Source organism: Cicer arietinum, chromosome 3, assembly GCF_000331145.2.
Source record: "Cicer arietinum cultivar CDC Frontier isolate Library 1 chromosome 3, Cicar.CDCFrontier_v2.0, whole genome shotgun sequence".
Taxonomy (NCBI): domain Eukaryota; kingdom Viridiplantae; phylum Streptophyta; class Magnoliopsida; order Fabales; family Fabaceae; genus Cicer; species Cicer arietinum.
In genome coordinates, this window is record NC_021162.2 from 51,059,269 (window position 1) to 51,078,697 (window position 19,429).

A 19,429-nucleotide genomic window follows, 5' to 3' on the forward strand; every position below is an offset into this window, starting at 1 on the left:
TTATTATTTTACACATGCAATTTACTTAGCACATTTTTTTTTTGTTTTAACACATATTTTACTATTATTATTTTTGCATATAATATTTTGTGGAACTATTCATGTTTCATGAGTTACAAATTACAATAAATAAATATTAGTTATTCGACACTCATTGTTCCTCCATCATTATTGGTAACGGTGCTTCCTATAGTTTTAAATCTCAATTAATATATTGTTTCCTTTTAAAGTTTTCTCAAACTATAATTAAGAGAAGTTATTTTATATCGCATGTTATTTTTATCTGGAAATAAGAAGACAACAACATATATGATTAGGTCCCTCTGCAACTCTTCGTATGCTCATTACATACTTTCACACTTTTTTCCTTTTAGATAAGCAAAAAGTGTGATAACTCATATATTTTTTTAGTTTACATCTTTGAGTTTTAATTTTATTTATATATAATTTGATATATTTGTGATCAATTGTTGTTGTTGACATTTGGTCTAAATACATCACTTTTTCTTTCAAAATGTGCTTATTTTTCATTACATAGTATATTATGTGTTATCCAGTGTATTTTTCGGATATACATTGAAATTTGAAACAAGTTTCTAACACTAATACACATCTCTTAAATTTCAATGAGAATATGAATAAGTTATACTATATTATATGATGACAACTACAATATCTTTTTCACCTCATCTTTAGACATATCGAGTCAAATAGTTTAACACTCAACTCTCTAAGATTTTTTTAGATGAAAAATAAGAAATAATTCATGTCTATGAGAACCTATCTCACATTTTTAGTTTCTACAATCATTTAATTTCTTCAAATTGAGTATTACATAATATCATCCGGAAATAAATAAATAAAATCTTTTAATAAAAAATAGCTATTTTTAGTGAGATCTATAAAATAAATAAATATATCTCATGTCACTTATTAGATAACTAAAATTAATATTCAAACCAGATAAAGAGATATATCATTTAGAATTAGACCAACAATTCGTTATTGAATTATAAAATTCTTTAAATTCAATTTATATTATTTCAACACGTCTTTTCTTTTTTATTCTCATTATACTCTTGTTGATATGGACTTATAAAAAAATTTGTATGTTATCTGAAATATTGAATGTTTTTTGTATGATTATATATTAAAATATATTTTTAATTTATTTTAAATAGTAAATTATTTTTAATTTTGGTACAATATAGTAAATTGGTTCAGTACTAGAAAAAAAGTTATCTCAAGTAATATTTTTTAAGTATTGTTTGCATTATATAAAATATGTTTCGACACATTAAAATTGTAAATAGACAACATTGACGCATCAACCTACCGATATATTTTTTCTAAAGACAAAATCGTGAAATTTTATTTAAGTTATTATCAAATTATATGTATAATATTGTAAAATATTTTTTAAAAAAATTATATTTATTCGTACAACGTGTGGATTTTAATCTAATTTAAATAAATAAAAATATGCATGGAATAAGTCACGAGATTGTAATAGGTACATGAGTCAATTTAATTTTTGTTTTTTGAGCAGGACTCAAATGAAATATATACTAGCGGTCTTAAAACATAATTCATTGTTTTTCAACCACGTGACTATACTTTTCTAATGACTCTTGATTTTTCAATACAGTTCATGCATTTTTTCCAAGCAAATATTTGCTCATTTTTACAAGAAATATCTATTTATTACATGTTTCATTTGTTTGAGAAAAACACCTTATAACTCTGAAGTAGAAATATATTATTATTATTATTATTATTATTATTATTATTCTTTTATTAAGTAGAAATATATATTGCTTTAATTCACAAAAATTTCAATTTATTTTTAAACAAGATCTCTATGGTATTTTTCTTAAGGAAAAAAAGGTAGTGACAACTTATTTTTCCTGAAGTTATAGAAATTAATGATACTTTAACGGGGCATTCATCGTACATGGAAAAGTATTGCTTCATTGTCGATCTTATCTCTATGTTGTGTAAATATTACTAGACAGCATCCAACAATGTCGTGTACCCTTCGTCTAAAATATTATTGGTTTACCCTTCCCTTCTTTATTATAAGATTCATTTTTTAGACTCTTTTTTATCGCTTAATATAAAATTATTTTCAAAATTCATATACATTAATAATTTCTTCATAAAAATAACCCTATTTAATTTACAATTGAGAAACAATTTTGTTTTTGTCTTGTAATATCATATGTAAGGGTAATTATATTTTATTATAAATTTATTATAAAACAGCTAAAACATGAAAAGGCTCTCGAATTGTTTATTGTCATGCCTTCAAAAATAAAAAATGGATCAAGATTATGTTAATGTTGTCAACCATGCAGTATCTTATTGTCATGGTCTTCCATTGGCTTTGGAGGTGATAGGTTCTCACTTGTTTGGCAAAAGTTTGGATGTATGGAAATCAGCATTAGATAAATATGAAAAAAATTATACATAAAGATATACACAACATACTTAAAGTTAGCTATGATGATTTGGAAGAAGATGAGAAGGGCATTTTTCTTGACATCGCTTGTTTCTTCAATTCATACGAAAAGAGCTATGTTAAAGAAATACTAACATGGTTTTCATGCGAAAGATGGCCTTCAAGTGGTGACTAACAAATCTCTCATAAAATTGATGGCAATGGTTGTGTGAGAATGCATGACTTAATTCAAGACATGTAGGGATGGGAATAGGCTAGGCCGTCCGACAGGGGCCTATGGCATGGCCTGCCCTGGCCTATTTAATAAAAAGGTCAGGCTCAGGCTGTTTTTAAAGCCTATTTATGTAAATAGGTCAGGCTCAGGCTTGTAAAAAAGCCTATTAGGCCTGACAGGCCGGGCTATATATATTTTATATGTATTTCAATCTCTATTTTTTCTTCTTCTAATTTCCATTGCACTCACTCCAAAACAACATATTTTTTTTTATAAAAATCGATATTATTTATTTGTTACTTTATATTTTATAAAAACCAATACTATTTATTTGTTATCTTTATATATATTATTAGTATATAAATTTAGAAACCCTAATTGTTTATTATTACTGAATATGTGTTTGTTTGAGAGCTAATATTCCGAGTTGTTTGAGAGGATTTGTTTAGAGGTAATATTTTGAGTTGTTTGAGAGATAATAATAGGTGCGTTTGTTTCAATAAAAAATTTATTCTTTTAAACCAAAAACTATTTTTTAGGGTTAAAAAGGTATTTGTTTCATATTTTTAAAAAATTATTTTGTTAGAAAAATCATTTTTTTATTTAATATATATACATATACACATTAGTATTGGTATATGGAGAATCATATAAATCGATATGTGTAGAGCATCATGTAGCTATAAATAATTGTTTATTTATATATATATATATATATATATATATTATTACTAAATATGATGTTGCACGAGAGGATTTGTTTGAGATGTAATAATCTGAGTTTGTTTGACACCATTTGTTTCAGAGATAATAATGGGTTCGTTTGTTTTAATAAAAAAATTATTCTTTTAAACCAAAAATCATTTTTTAGGGTTTAAAGGGTGTTTTTTTTTCATATTTTTCTAAAATTATTTTGTTAGAAAAATTATTTTTAATGTGAATAAGGCTTTTAAATAGGCTTACAGGTCAGGCCATGATAGGCCGTAGGCCAGGCTCAGGCCGAAAAAAAAAGTCTATCATAAGCCGTAGGCCAGGCTTAGGCCGAAAAAATTCATCGTAGGCCAGGCTCAGGCCTTTTAAAGCCTGGCCTGGCCTGGCCTATTCCCACCCCTAAAGACATGGAAGAGAAATCGCGAGGCAGGAATCACCATTAGTTCCTGGTAGAAGCAGTAGATTATGGTTTGATGAGGACATTGTTAGTGTTTTGGAAGAAGATAAGGTATGTTAGAATATATCTACTTTGTAAACATTTTTTACTAATGTATAAGTTTCCAATATTGTTTCTTCTCCATTATCAATTAAAAATGTTTGACAAACTTTATTACCATTCGCAGAAAAGGACGCTGATTTATAATTTGTGAATTTCTCCATGTATGTTGATGACAAAGTCCTAACATTTACTTTATAAATTATGATTTCAAAGTGAAAGGGAACTGATGCAATTGAAGTTATAATTGTTGACTTGAACAAAGATAGCGAGGTGGAATGGAATGGAGTGGAAAATCTTTCAGGCAGATGAAGAACTTAAAAATCTTTATAATTAGAAGTGCAAGATTTTCAAGAGGCCCTCAAATTCTACTAAATAGCTTGAAAGTGCTTGACTGGAGTGGATATCCATCATCCTCTTTACCATATGATTTCAATCCCAAAAATCTTGTGATACTTAACCTTCCTGAAAGCTGCCTTAAATCATTCAAATCACCTAAGGTGTGTATTCTTTTCAAATATATAAATATAAATACTATCTTTAACATGTTTTTTGACATTAAACTAACATGTATTTCTGGTCGAGATTTAACCTAATAATTTTAGGCATCTATTTTTGTTGTGTAGGCATTTGAAACATTGAGCTTTCTGAATTTTGAAGACTGCAAGTTCTGAACAGAATTACCTAGTTTATCTAGAGTACCAAATTTTGGGGCACTATGTCTTTACAACGGTACTAATTTAATTAGAATCCATGATTCAGTTGGATTTCTTGATAAACTTGTTTTATTAAATGCTCAAGGATGCACTCAACTAGAAATTTGGGTACACAACATCAACTTGTCCTCTCTAGAGACTTTGGATATGAGGGGTTGCTTGCGTCTTGAGAGCTTACCTGAAGTATTGAGAAGAATGGAGAAGTTAAGAGATGTTTATTTAGATCAGACTGCACTAGATAAGTTACCTTTTTCAATAGGTAATCTTGTTGGGCTCCAACAACTATTCATGAGGGAATGCCAATGGATGGTTCAGTTACCAAGTAGTATCCATGTATTGCCCAAACTTGAGATAATAACTGCTTATGGTTGTCGCGGGTTTCGATTATTTGACAATAATAATCATAAAGAAAAAGTTGGTTCACAATCACTAGTGATTCCAGCAGTCATGCGTATTTATTATGAAGGCATGGAGAGCTTACTTGATGTGTGTTTTCTTAACATGTGTCCTAACAACGTCATAGAAGTATGCAGTCCTTCGTTTGCTAATGGAAATCTGAGGAATTTTAGAGAGAAATTTGGATGGTTAAAAATCTGAGGAAGTATGTTTATTTGACTACCTAAATAAATAAAACGACATACTAAAATTTGGAGGAGAACGGATAAACTTTTTCAGAACAATTATCGATCGTTGATGTCAAACTATAGGTTGTGGTTGTGTTTCTCTTTGGTTTTACGGCCTCGTCCAACTCCTATTTTTTTTTTTTTTTTTTTTTTTTTTAACAATTAGGGTTCACACATGGGTCAAACCCATTGGTCTCCTTTTAGGTTTTAGTAGTTTTATTTTATTTTATTTTTTAAAACACAATTTCATTAATAAAATATTATTAATATTTCAAAGCTAATAATTGAAACTCTCACATTCAAAATAATCTCTACAATTATACTTATTTTTCAAAATACTCACATTATAATAATACCAACATATTAGAAAATAGACAAAATTATAAAATAAATAAATATAACATCAACATTTTATATTAATTACTAAATCATAATAAATATATATTATATCACAATGACATAACAAGTATATAAAAATAAACGAAATCAAACACAATATCAATTCTATCTCAAGATAATTATTATTATTTTTTTTTAAAATAACTAAAAATAGAAAATAGTTATAAATTATTGAAATATAACTACGTGCATACTTAACATCAGTCAAACGCACATAAAAGTATTACATTAATTGGATAACGTATATACACGTAAAATCGTATAAAATATTTTTCTTTAAAATATATGTATTACACTAAACTACTATTATTTTTTTTTTAAAATATATCAAATACATGGTTTGGTTCACGGTCAACTTCTAAATGTTGAATTCATACCAAATTATGAATACATGGTTTGGTTTTGTAAAAATTCTAAACGATATATATTTCTGTAAAAAACCAATTGGTTAATCCTCGGGTCAATCCACCCCAACCCCACCACAATCTAGTCAACATTTTTTTCACCCTCAACCTCCACCACAATTTAGTATAGTCAAAAAAAATTTCACCCCCAACCTCCACCACAATCTAGCCAACATTTTTTCCAAGAATCAATGTCCAACATAATACAACAAAATCAACATTATATACCAACACCTCCTGACACTTAATCGCCTCCTCATACTTTTTCCCACACACCACATAAATCTTACAGGTTCATGCCATGGGAACAATTTAATTTTGACAGCGAACAACCACATCAAGAAGACAATCGTCGACTATCATTTGCATCAAGCGAAGAGAAATTATTGTATAACACGTTCAATACTCATCATAATACACATAAGTTTGCTACCTAGTTACTGAATAATATGTGTCAACAAAACTTTTAAATTTCAAGCTTTTGGAATGCATATAGTCCGTTGAATCAAATATCCAACTTGACTCAAGGTGGAAGTAGTTCTTCTGCAGCACTTCAAATTTGTGATGTTTTTTATGAATAAATTATGTAATATAAAGTTTTATCGTAATTTCAAATTTCTATTTATGTATTTTTATCAATTATATTAGTTATATATATATATATATTATTTTTATTTCAATAAAAATTGAAAACAATTGAAATAATTTTTTTTTTTAAAAAACCTTTGGGAAATCGGCATTTCGAACTTGGGCTTCCTACAGTTATATCGTAATATAAAATTCTATTTATCTATTTTTATGAATTATATTAATTATATATATTATTTTTGTTATTTCAATAAAAATTGAAATAATTTTTTTTAAAAAAACCTTTGGGAAATCGGCATTTAGAACTTAGACTTCCCAAAATTTTATCGTAATTTAAAATTTCTATTTATCTATTTTCATGAATTATATTAATTATATATATATATTACTTTTGTTATTTCAATAAAAATTGAAATAATAATTTTTTTAAAAAAAAAACCTTTGAGAAATGCCTATTTGGAACTTGGGTTTACTAAAATTTTATTGTAATTTAAAATTTTTATTTATTTATTTTTATGTATTTTTATGAATTATATTAATTAATTAATTATATAATATTTATGTTATTTTATTAAAAAATTAAAAAAAATTGAATTAATAGGGGGACCAAAACTGCAATTAAGCCAAAAATAAAATATGTAATTTGATTATGTTTATATCTTATATATAAAAATTTAGGCTTGATTGTGCTTTTGGTCTGCCTATTTTAATTGAATCACGAAAATTATAACATCCCACTTTTTTGAGACATTAACTAACGAAATTCTAAACGTAAAGATACATATTCATTTTTTATTTATAAAATTATCTTAAATTCTCATTTACTTTAAAATCAATTAATAAATTTTTCAATTGTATTTCAAAAATAATGAATCAGATTATTCGCAATTACAAAATAAAGCTAATACGTTAAACAAAAGAAACTCCTAAAGTCAAAACACTTGGTGTTTTACTACCCAAAAATAAATCTTAATTGGTCATAACTTTGTAGGCTTGTGAAAAACTCACCCAACAAGCCTAACACCAGTACAAAAGTATCTCAGAGCCTCCAACTGCATGTTATTGTACTTCCTCGTATTTCTCCTACCAGGTTGAATGTGACATTATTCGCTCAAGTAACACTATATGCGACGTCCTGTCAAATGTAAGGTAATCTCCAAATAACTAACAAACATAGAGCAAATAAACATACACATATAGTTGTTATAAAAAAAATATAAATAAATTATATATTTCATTTAATAGTTAAAATCACAAAGTACCAAAGATACAAATCAATCAAAATGCACAAATTCTATTTGTTAGACTATATGTCAATGCATGATTCCATTGGACAATGTCCCCCTCTTGGACTTGTCCCACCATTGGACAAATGCTCTTCATATTTTTATGTTCAGTACCCGCTGAGTATTTTTCTGAATCATGTTGCTTTTGCAATGAACTGTCGTCTCATACTCGTAACTAGGTTCAGACCACCAATGCATGCATGAATGTAGTCACCTTAGTTAGTAACAAAATAGATCACTCAACCAGAGCATTCAAAATCGTTCAATCTTGTCCTAAACCAACCTGGTTTAGACATAAAGTCATCACCTTGAATAACTACAACATGTCAAGCACAACCATTATAACAACATATCATATAACGTTTATTTTCCACAATTTGAACATGTCAAACACAATCATTATAACAACATATCATATAACATTTATTTTGAAGATAACACACAAACACAACCAATACACAATATCACAATACATTTATATCACATATAATTCACGTAGGAAAATGAATGGAGTGATGCTCTTACCGTTATGAGTGTCATTATTAAGGTTCCTACGTAGCGGTCTTTGCTCCAAAATGTTACATCTTCACAAATTAATTTACTACTCACTTAGTGTCATAACTCATTTTATCCTTAATTCATATTCAAGGTTTGGTGTTGGCTTAAGGTTTTAAGACACATTATTTTTTTTTTATATTTTTAAAAGATATAAATTCTCTCAAATTAGCAAACACACAAACAAGTAACAATAAAAAGAGATTTTGAGTTTATATTTAGTGTCTCATTGCAAATCCAATAAAATAAAATAAAAGAAAAATGTCATTTTTCAAATATTTCTTTTGGACCAAAATTCTAATACAACAAGCATCAAGGATACCTAAGACTTCCTTAGCTCACTTCCGAAAATTTAATAATAAAATTTAACGACACTTCAACACAAAATTCATTTTAATTATTACAAACAAATTAACAATTCTATCATAAAATTATTTTCATTTTATAAATCAACACAACATCCACACAATTGTCTCATAAAAATCACAACACATTCTAAAAAGAATAATTATAACAAATTTCAACCTATTTATTATTTCTGGAAACATTGTTATTTTTAACATCAATAAAATTTCTAAAATTTCTTCAAAGCTCAAACTATTATAACATAAAATTTTAACCAAATAAAAATTTAGTCAGCAACTACTTTTATTGATTAAAACACAATCTAGTCTTTGTAACGACTTTTACCGGATGAAAATTAATTTTTATCATAGATAAACATTTTCTCTAATCAAACTAGGTTTTTATTTCAATATGATAAGAAAATCAAGAACACTTCTACGAAAATAAATTTTATATCACAATTTTGCTTTTAAAACCAAAAAAATGATTTCTTACACAATAATAATAATAATAATAATAATAATAATAATAATAATAATAATAATAATAATAATAATAATAATAATCATTTTCAAAATTGTCCATCATCATAAAGCCATTTACCAAAAATTAGTCTCAAACATCATTTTCAAAATTATCCATCGTCTTAAAGCCATTTACTAAAAATTAGTCTTTTGATCAGTAACAAAAATAACAACTTTAATATAAAAATCAATATTTTAATTTACAAATGTTAATTTTGTATCAACAATCATCGTTTCAAAATCAAAGATTTTATCAAATTGAATCAGAAAAAGAAAGTAAAAACATTAATAAGTCAAATTCAAAGGTAGAGATAACCTACTAAAATTTGAACGAAGTCGGAGAAAGTTCCTTGCACAACACCATATACCATTAGAACTGATTTTTGTTCTTTCTCTCGTCGTGACTGCATCAATGTTTCTTTCCTCTCTCTTGCACACTATTTAGAATTCAATATTCCTTTTCTTTTTTCTAACCTACAGTAGCTATTAGTTATATACATTTTTTTTTCCTTCTTTATTCCAACGGTAAGGGTAAGGATGAATACCGAGAAAGTGTAAATGAAAGGGAGCCGATTTGTTTTGTAGAGTTAAAAAAGTTGTTGTTATCATCAAGACTATTTCAATATGCATCTTCCTAAATTATATCAATTTATTTCTAGTTTATATCTTTATTGTTTTTATTTTCCAAAAATAATTAAATCGCATCATTATTATAAGTATTATTATAAATATATTTTTCAAATAGTTAACAAAATTTTCAATAAAATAAAATAAATTATGTCATACACGATTGATCAAAAACTACAATTAAAATAAGAAAAAAAATAAAAACCTACTGTATCTATTAGAAAACTAACCTAAACTTTAAAGGATCATAGACATATTTTTACTTTAAAATCTTTACACATGATCTAAAGACTCTTGAGCATCATTGTAACTTTTAGCGCCAAAACCGCATAGGTTTTGTAATGCTCCCTTGTTGTTGCTGATACCACAGTGAAGATTTCCATATTGTTTTTTTATTTAATACCATTTGGCAGATAATGTCATGGAAATGCTTTTGAATCCAACAAACTGTATGCTGCAAAGAGTGCTTACATTGCCTTATAAGTGTGTAAGTTTATTATCCCTATTCGAATTTCTGATTTTTTAATTCTTTTCTGAATAAGAATCACTTTGTGTCTTTCCTATCACATGTATTTGTGAACACACGTGCATAATTGCTGCAACGTTTACACTGTTCTCTCTCTATTTTCTAGAGTAACTCCTACTCAAAAGGAGCTCCCTTAATAGAATTCAATCTTTCAATCTTCCATATAGCTCCAATAACATCAATAACAAAAGTCTTTTTCATACTAACAAAATTGGTTTAGTTGACAATGAGTTGACTCATATCACACAAATGCGTGAGTTCAACTTTCACCGTCAGGACAAAGACTTAATTGATGAATAATTTGTAAGTATATCACATCTATCAGTGCTCTATGAATCTTGAGACATGCACGGACTCTGGTGAGCCTTCAGAATCCAATTCATTTGAACTTTTTTTATAAAAAAAAGTTTTGGTCATACTAGATGAGACAGCATGAATCAAAGAATTCTGTTATGTCTATTATAAATATACATAGTGCAAGCAATATCAATGATGAAGATGAATCATTTACACAATGCTTCAATTTCCTATCTTCCGTGAAGATCTGTCATACTCACAGCATTATTGGAACACAATTCATCTATTTCTTCAGAAGAGAATGTATTCAACATATTCTGTCTCAGGAGGAATGCAGGTTCCCTTGCAGGAGGAAGGTCCATGGTTTCACTGTTAAGCATAGAAATTACTACAGCCATAGTAGGTCTATCTATAGCTGATTCTTGTACACATAGAAGTCCTATATGTATGCATCTCAAAATATTCCTATGATGACTTTGATCATATATTTCTGGTTCTATTAAAGTTGAAATATTGTCTTCCCTCCATTGATTCCATGCCTAAATCGAAACAAAAGTTGAATTCAAGTTTTATCAGAAAAATTCTACATAAATTCTATCATACATTTCAATATTAATATATCTACTTTTATAGACTTACGAATCCCAAGAGTGTAAGAGCATTTTCGCTTTCGTAAAAGCTTGAGTTTCGTCTTCCACTAACAATCTCTATCAGCAGAACTCCAAAGCTGAAAACATCTGATTTATCTGAAAATACTCCTTGCATTGCATACTCTGGAGCCATATAACCACTGCATTGAAATTAAAATTTAACAATCGACACTTCAAGTATGTTGCTCAAACATTAGACGAACAAGAAGGTACACTTACTATGTTCCGACAATCCTTTGTGTATTGGCATGATTTTCACTCCCTCCGAAGATTCTGGCCATACCAAAGTCTGATATTTTTGGATTCAGCTCCTCGTCTAACAAAATATTACTTGCCTTCAAATCTCTATGTATGATTTTTAGCCTGGAATCTCTATGTAGATAAAGTAATCCACGAGCTATTCCTTCTATTATGTTGAAGCGTTTTTCCCAATCTAGAAGTTTATTTCTTGATGGATCTATAAGATTAAAAGCGTCACAACATATTATTTTGAACATATCTGAATATGCATATAAATCTTCTGTCAAGAATGCTTTCTACAAAACTCAATGTTAAAAAGTTTCATGAAAAGTCACTAGAAGTGAAACTATTGTTAAAATAAAACTACACATGATTGATAAAGTAAATTATGAAAGGCTCATTGAAGCCATCAAAAGAACTAACCAAACACATATGCATCCAAACTTCTATTTGGCATGAACTCATACATCAACATCTTTTCATCTCCTTCAATACAACAACCTAAAAGGCGAACAAGATTGCGATGCTGAAGCTTAGAAAGCACTACTACTTCATTTATGAATTCTTCTAGTCCTTGTCCCGATGATCTTGAAAGTCTTTTAACGGCTATTTCCTTACCATCCTGCAGTATTCCCTATAAATACAATATCAGAAAGAAAAAAGTTAAACAACTAACGACTTCAAACATGATTAACTTTGCTCGATTTAACATACCTTGTATACCGGACCAAAACAATGACAAACATGTGTTAGCTTACATTATATATTCAACAATACCAATAAAATGTGAGTTTGTTTGCAAAAATTTAAATCTACAACAATGATACTTACCGGGACTTGAAGCCTTTATACAAATGAAATATGCACCAATGGAAATTATAGTAGTTCCTATTAATACTGAAACTGTAATGATGACTGTTCCTTTGTGCCCTTTATCTGTGATTAAGGAAGAATAAAAATGTAAAACTGCAGAATTTATGTCCAAACAGAAAATATATTCTCCACCCCACATTTCAAAAAATCACATGTGTTTCCGGACGTGTGCTTCTGGACAGCATATTTTGTCCAAAAGTATATTTCCGGACAACACATAATTCACGTTTTTATTAGTGAGATTGGGGTGTGGGAAAAGTTCCTCCCAAAAATATATACCTGAGACGCCGAGTTCAGAATAGGCTACGCGAATGAATAGATCAGCTCCTCCAGTTTCGAATTGTTGTATGTCAATTAGATTTCCATTCCAAGACATACAACCAATATCAGAATAATATGAATATGCAGTGCAAGAGCAATTCATCAAACACTTCCTTCTGCATTCATCTTGTTCATCTGATGACAATTCTGCAAAATCAGGCACTTTAACCGTAGGAAATTCCAAAAAACCGTCTGGTTCATTACCATGTGCACTCTTGGTATCATTGTTTGCACTTTCACACTGCAAGCCTGTCCTCCTAACACATCCACTAGTCCAATTTTGTTGATTCCATTCTTGTTTGTTTCTTGGTTCAAACCCTTGTAAACAGCTACAATGTGGTGACACTTTTGAACTACAATTTCCAAATGGACCACAAAAACCATAAACATCACAATCCGATCTTCGATTACTCCATGTGACTTGCCACTCCTCTTTCTCAACACTCCAAGAATTTTCATGAATTTGGCCTTGTGAGTTCAGTCTATAGATTACAAGTCCATAGTCGTCTGCTCTGAAATACAAATCAACAGCTCCTGTCGTACCATCTTTTTCAAAATGAAAACCATTAAGGTAAAGAGATCCCATGTCTTCTATCCCTATAAAAATTTGATTATTCCAAGGACCACTTCGCCAATACGGCCGAGTCTCATTCCAAATGATAACTTCCGGAATAGTCAGGCGTTCGACGCTTAAAGAAAAGTTTCCAACAGACGGCTCATAAGGTGTTTTCCATGATGTAAGTTTTACTTTCTCACTACTTCTTTTGTAGCTTGTAAGTTTCATGTTTGGTAATATTACATTTGTTGGATGGTTGAAACTCTCCCATATACTGTTTCCTGTTAATGTTTCAAACAAGATAAGGTTTCCATCATCTGAAAGTTGGAAACTAGAATTTGTTGTAATGTTGGGAACATTTGATGACCAAAGAACATTGTTTTGTCCATTCAATAGTACAAGATTGCCATCATTGAATATTGTAACAACACCAGAAGAATCATTGATCAATGGTTGGTTTCTATTAGCAACCCATACCACAAAGTCTTGAGTTTTGCACCAAATTCCTACATAGCGATTTGTTGAATTTTGAGGTGTGAAGAATCCCAAGGTGAAGTTTCCACTATTTGAGGTTAGAGTTTCATGGTCTTTGATCATGAATTGTGATGATGTGGTGTTGTCTTTGGCAACAACAAGAACATGTAATGAATAACAACATAATACTAATAGTGTAGAGATCAAATGTTTGCACTTGCTTAAACACATGATTGAAATGAACAAATTTTTATCTAAAAGAAATAAGAAGTTATGTGCATTCTTTTTTATTTCTTCATATAAGAATAATAACTTTTCTTTCTTCTTGTTTAAACATTCAATATTGTCGTCTATGACTTATGAGTCGAAAGCTTATGTCGTGCAAACGGCATATTTAGAAAAGCAGTTTATGTTCACACTATTTAATGATGATCAATATGGGCTGGCTAAAGTCTCATTCTCATTGAGTAAAACTAGTTTAAGACATCTTTTTATCTTAAATTGTTCATTTTAATACAAAATATAATGACCATTTATCAAATAAAATGAGAACTAATATAAGTACAAACTATATGATATCGAACATAATTTTGTACATAGTAGTTGTGATTTAAATCCACAAAATAAATTAACCCATAAGTATCATCAATTGTCCTCATCAGACTGTACATCAACTGAAATGTGGGGAACAAAGTGAATATCAACTGAGTTTGAAAACTTTAAATTGAATTTTTTTTAGAATACATTTGTTCATAGAAAATTTAAAAAGGAAGAAAAATAAATAGTGGATAAAGGTATAATAAAAAAAGGTACTGCTTAAAATTTTTCAATACTTTTGTAAAAGAAATAATATTTAATTATAAACTCTAAAACTAATACAGTCAGTCAATAGCCACATGACGTGATGAAGAAGATATTTTTTACTCCACCAAACTTGAAGAAAAATAAATAAACTCTAAAACTAAGGACCTGTTTGATTTAGTTCTCAAAAACAGTTTTTTAGTTTTTTAAATCAAAAAAATTAAAAACTTGTTTGAACACGTAATTTTGTAAAACTGTTTTTAGAAATTATTTTTTATTTTGCTCTTTTTAAAATGAAAAAATCAAAACACCTAAAATATATTTTGCTTTTCAATTTTTACTATTCATTTTTTATACTCCAAACAAACGATACTAAAAAAGAGGCGGAAAACATGCCATTTTCATTAATGGCATTCTTTGTAATTATTATAAAGTCTATTTGTAATTTTTTTTCAACAGGTGATTTGTACACTTTAGTTGTATTCACATTTCATGTGTGCCTTCAATTATAATAGATGCAAGCGTTCTCAAGCGTTGGAATAATAATGGGATTTAGTTCAATTTATTTATTTTTTCCTTTTAAAATCTCATTTGCTTTTTAATTACTAAACAATTTTGTTTGAAATTTTTTCAAATATTTAATATTATAATTAGTAAGTATACGATTTTTGATAAAATAGTAAAAATATTGAATCTATGATAGTTGTAATTTATTAGTCAATTAATTTAAAATAAATTAAATTAAAAAAAGAGTTTAGTTAATTTTAATTAAATTATAAAAAACTTATGTTGTAGTGCATTTGCGCTGTTTAAACATTTTTTTCTCAAAGAATCAATTGTGTATTAGTTGAATTATTATATTTCAAAAAATATATCTTTTTTTTTTACTTTTTATTGTTAAATATAAAAAATAGATTAGATTCAAACTAGTTTTTTTATTCTGATCTTTAAAATTATTTTAAAAAAATTAGATTGCCAAACAACTTTTCTCTTTTTCTCTTCTCTAAAATAATTTTTGAAAATTGGATAGTCAAACGGATTTTATTTTTATAATCTTTTTAAAAATTCATTTTTAAAACTAATTTATAAAATAATTTTTAAAAACTAAAAATGAGAAGTGTTTCAAACAGGCCCTAAATCTGTCATCTTCTTTTATTTTTTTACTATTTTTTTTGTATGTTCCAAATCTTGTTTTGTTCATCTTCTTCAACAAGATTCCTTCCACTTTTCCTCTTTGTTATTTCTTTTGTTTCACTTCTGCCTACATTTTTGCGAACTGCGTACTAGAATATATTTTTTTAAGTTTTTCAATACACATGTATTTTAAAATTGGATTTTAGAAAATGAACTATTTAGTATGCATGTAGGACTAAGAAATTGGATAATAGAGGTAAAAAATCTAATTATTGAAAAGTAAGTGTGGTGTCAAAAGTGAATTCCAGAAAAAAAGTGTGCTGTCAATGTCAAAGTACTTACTCGACAAGTATTACTTCTAATTTCAATTTCAAAAGGTAATATTGGATATCATACCATAACCATTAATTGACGTGATTTTAAATATAAAATATTTATAATAGGAGTAATAGAGGAACCTATAAGAAAAAGGTATGAAATAAAGAGAGATAAATATATATAACAGTGATATATATGCATTTATAATTTTTATACACTTAAATAATATTTTATTTTTTTATATTGTTTTTTTTTAATAATTTTTTTTTTTAAGATTTTTCTTCTTCTTCTTCTTCATCTTTTAGAGGAGTAGTTTAATGTCATATTTTAGTCTGTAATTACCCCTCTAAACTATTTTATCATCTCATTTATTATATAAGTGATTTTTTTACATAAATTTAATTTTTTTCTTCGTATTTTGTTTTTAATATCATCATTTGAGTGCGATATTTATTTTTGTTTGTCATAATGGTGTGATATCGTTTGTTTTTTCTTCTAAGTGAGATATTTATAGAGACAATAAATTCGTAATTTGAGCACTTTCTCAAATTTAGATATAACTTATCAACATGTAGTTGAATTAGTCATATCAAATACCTCATTTAATTGATATAAACAAACAACAACAATTTTGTTTTTTAATATGGATTGAATTAAAATTTAGTTGAACTATAGATCTTGCATTATTCTTTACTATTAGTCATATATAAAAGAAATTAATTTAGTGATTACGATTAAAATTTTAGTTTGATATTCTTTTATCAACTTCTGAAATCTTTATGCGTATTATTAGTATATATTTTATTTTTTTAATTAATTTTGATATTAAAATATGGAAGAGAAATATATATCTTCTAGATCTGAGATTAGTTGTGGTTGACATTGTATTAAATTAGTCAATACCAACAAAGATATCTGATGGGCAGCCTTACGAGAACGTTGAATTCTTACATGTGGAGGGGCAAGAGGTAGGCTAACAATAGAACATTTTTATATTTAATTATTTTATTTTAAAAAGAAATTATTTTTATATTTAATTATCTTATTGTTTATTATAAATTAGTAGAAAGAAGATAACAAAAAAAATATTACGGACGTCTTAATTTAATTCTTTTAATCTCTACAACAACTATAAGAGTTTTATTTATTTACAACAAAAGTTGTAAGAACTTAATTATAGATAAAATTAATAATAAATTTATTGTAACTCTAGTTTTTCTTTTATATTTGTACCTCTTGTAAAGTTATGGCTATTATATGAGATGGGGTGGAAAGGAGGAAAAAGTTAACAAAGAATTGGGACTTGAAAAACATACTTTCATACACAAGGGGTTGCTACCTACATCACTAATTTTTCCTTGCACCATTTCTTTTATTTTAAGTAGAAATTAGAGTGCAAAAATATTATATGGTAGAGTTGACATTCCAATTATATTGGCACTTTAAAATTATTTTATATCATTTGCAACACTATAATAATTTTATTAAATAAAATTGTAAAAAAATAAGTAGGTTAAGGGGGATTATATCAGAACTCAAGCAAACAATAATGGACAACAATGCATCATTAAAAAAACTTAGTCGGAAAATCCAAATGTATAAATCAAAGTTGAAGGAAAAAGGGTGCAGTATAATAGAGCAAACGCCATTAACAACTTAAGAGAAAATTAATGAAAATAGAAAGACTATACCAATTATGGAAAAAGTCATTTCAAATACAAAGTGATGGTAAATTTCACAAGTAAAACAACGAATCTAAAACTCAATATTAACAAGTTTATCAACACACGTGTTGTATTCCCTATTAATGTGTAAAATATAAAAATGCATTTGCCTTGTAAGGAAAATACAATTCAACCATCTAGTCATTAACATCAACAACACAAGATTGGAATTAGTAAATGATTGGACGACCAGCAAGGAGTCACACTCTATCCAAAGACGAAACAAATGTTTAGAATGGACAATCTCAATAGCATATATAACAGTAGAAAGTTTAGCATGAAACGATATAAAAACACCCAAATAATTCGATAAACAACCGGTAATAGCGCCACTTTAGTCCCTAAAAATAACACAAATAGTAGAGAGTTCATGATTACCTTTAGACGCACCATCAGTATTACATTTAATTCAACCATAAGGAGGCTTGAACCAATTAACTTGCATAATAACATGGACTTTAGGAGCATGGAAATCAATAGAAAAATATTTCAAAATAGATAATTTCTACATTGATGAAGATGCAATACTTAGAGAATCTGTCTGAGAGAGATACAACTGAAGAAACCAACGCACTGAACGTTAATCTACTTGTTGTTAAAAGCTAATTGATTGTAAGCAAACCAAATAACTCAAATTATGTGAATGATAGTAGACAGAACCACATCCCCTACCCAAGAACACCAATTTTTATTACATATAAAAAAAAATAGGAGACTTACAAGAAAAATCAATTCTAATACGCAAGATATGAGACAACCAATTCTTCACCTAAATAGCAAAAACACAGTCAAAGAAAAAAGTATTAGTAGTTTCGTAAGCCTGAGAACATAAATGACAACACAACACCACCATACACCCACAATTCCACAATTGATCATCTGTACACATCTTATTACGAAAAAGGTGCCAAACAAAAAAGAACTTGGAAGGAGGAATTACAACATCCCATATATTTTTACTCCAATTAAGTTTCAAGTTCGTAGGATGAAAAGTGTTATAAGCATCTTTAAAAGATAAAACTCTATAATCTATAAACCTCCAAACTAATTGGTCATCGCAATCAAATGACGAGGTAACAATTGATTCATCTCAACAGCGATATCATGAAATGAACAAGCAAAACAAGAATGAATAGTTAAAGAGTGATCAACCAAAATATTAGGGACAATAGACTGCAAGGAATGCACGAGACAAGAGGATAAACCAAGTTTATCCACAAGAGACCGACCAAGCCAATTTTCATACTAGAGATGGAGTGATAAAAAACATGAGATGAACTGATAAAGTTTCGAGGACCAGCCACATGCTTTAGATTCCCTGAATTAACTAAAGAAGTGATGTCTCTACCGAGAACATCCTCCACTAAGCAGAACAAAAGAGGTGACAAATGATCTCCTTGATACACCCACGCTTACAAGCAAAATATCCGGTAGGATGCCCATTAACCATAATGAAAACCAATTACAAAAAATAGAACTAAAGTCAAAATTCGTTAAGACAATAAGCTTGAGACACTTCTATCTTTGATAAAATTGCCTTGTTGCTTAAAGCTGATTTTAGGAGCA

General features: G+C 28.0%; 1 protein-coding gene and 1 pseudogene across 1 annotated transcript; one reads left to right on the plus strand and one right to left on the minus strand.

Moving 5' to 3' along the window:
• LOC101513024 (disease resistance protein Roq1-like) overlaps positions 1–5,195 on the plus strand; it is a 7,559-nt pseudogene extending 2,364 nt beyond the window's left edge.
• A 5,462-nt stretch (positions 5,196–10,657) lies between these two features.
• On the minus strand, positions 10,658–14,318 carry LOC101513352 (G-type lectin S-receptor-like serine/threonine-protein kinase At1g11330). The gene is made up of 7 exons (XM_073366450.1): positions 12,815–14,318; positions 12,421–12,598; positions 12,377–12,389; positions 12,086–12,296; positions 11,642–11,879; positions 11,412–11,562; positions 10,658–11,311 (listed from the first exon to the last, which is right to left on the minus strand). Exons 1-7 carry the CDS (start codon positions 14,115–14,117, stop codon positions 11,003–11,005), a joined length of 2,403 nt encoding a protein of 800 aa, XP_073222551.1. The 5' UTR covers positions 14,118–14,318; the 3' UTR covers positions 10,658–11,002.
• Between the last annotated feature and the right edge of the window lie 5,111 nt (positions 14,319–19,429).

Coding starts and splice junctions, on each gene's coding strand:
- LOC101513352 (XM_073366450.1), bottom strand. CDS start 14,117: ATGTGTTTAAGCAAGTGCAAACATTTGATCTCTACACTATTAGTATTA. Junction 12,599..12,814: donor TTCTGAACTCGGCGTCTCAG/GTATATATTTTT, acceptor CCTTAATCACAG/ATAAAGGGCACAAAGGAACA. Junction 11,563..11,641: donor CAAAGGATTGTCGGAACATA/GTAAGTGTACCT, acceptor ATTTCAATGCAG/TGGTTATATGGCTCCAGAGT.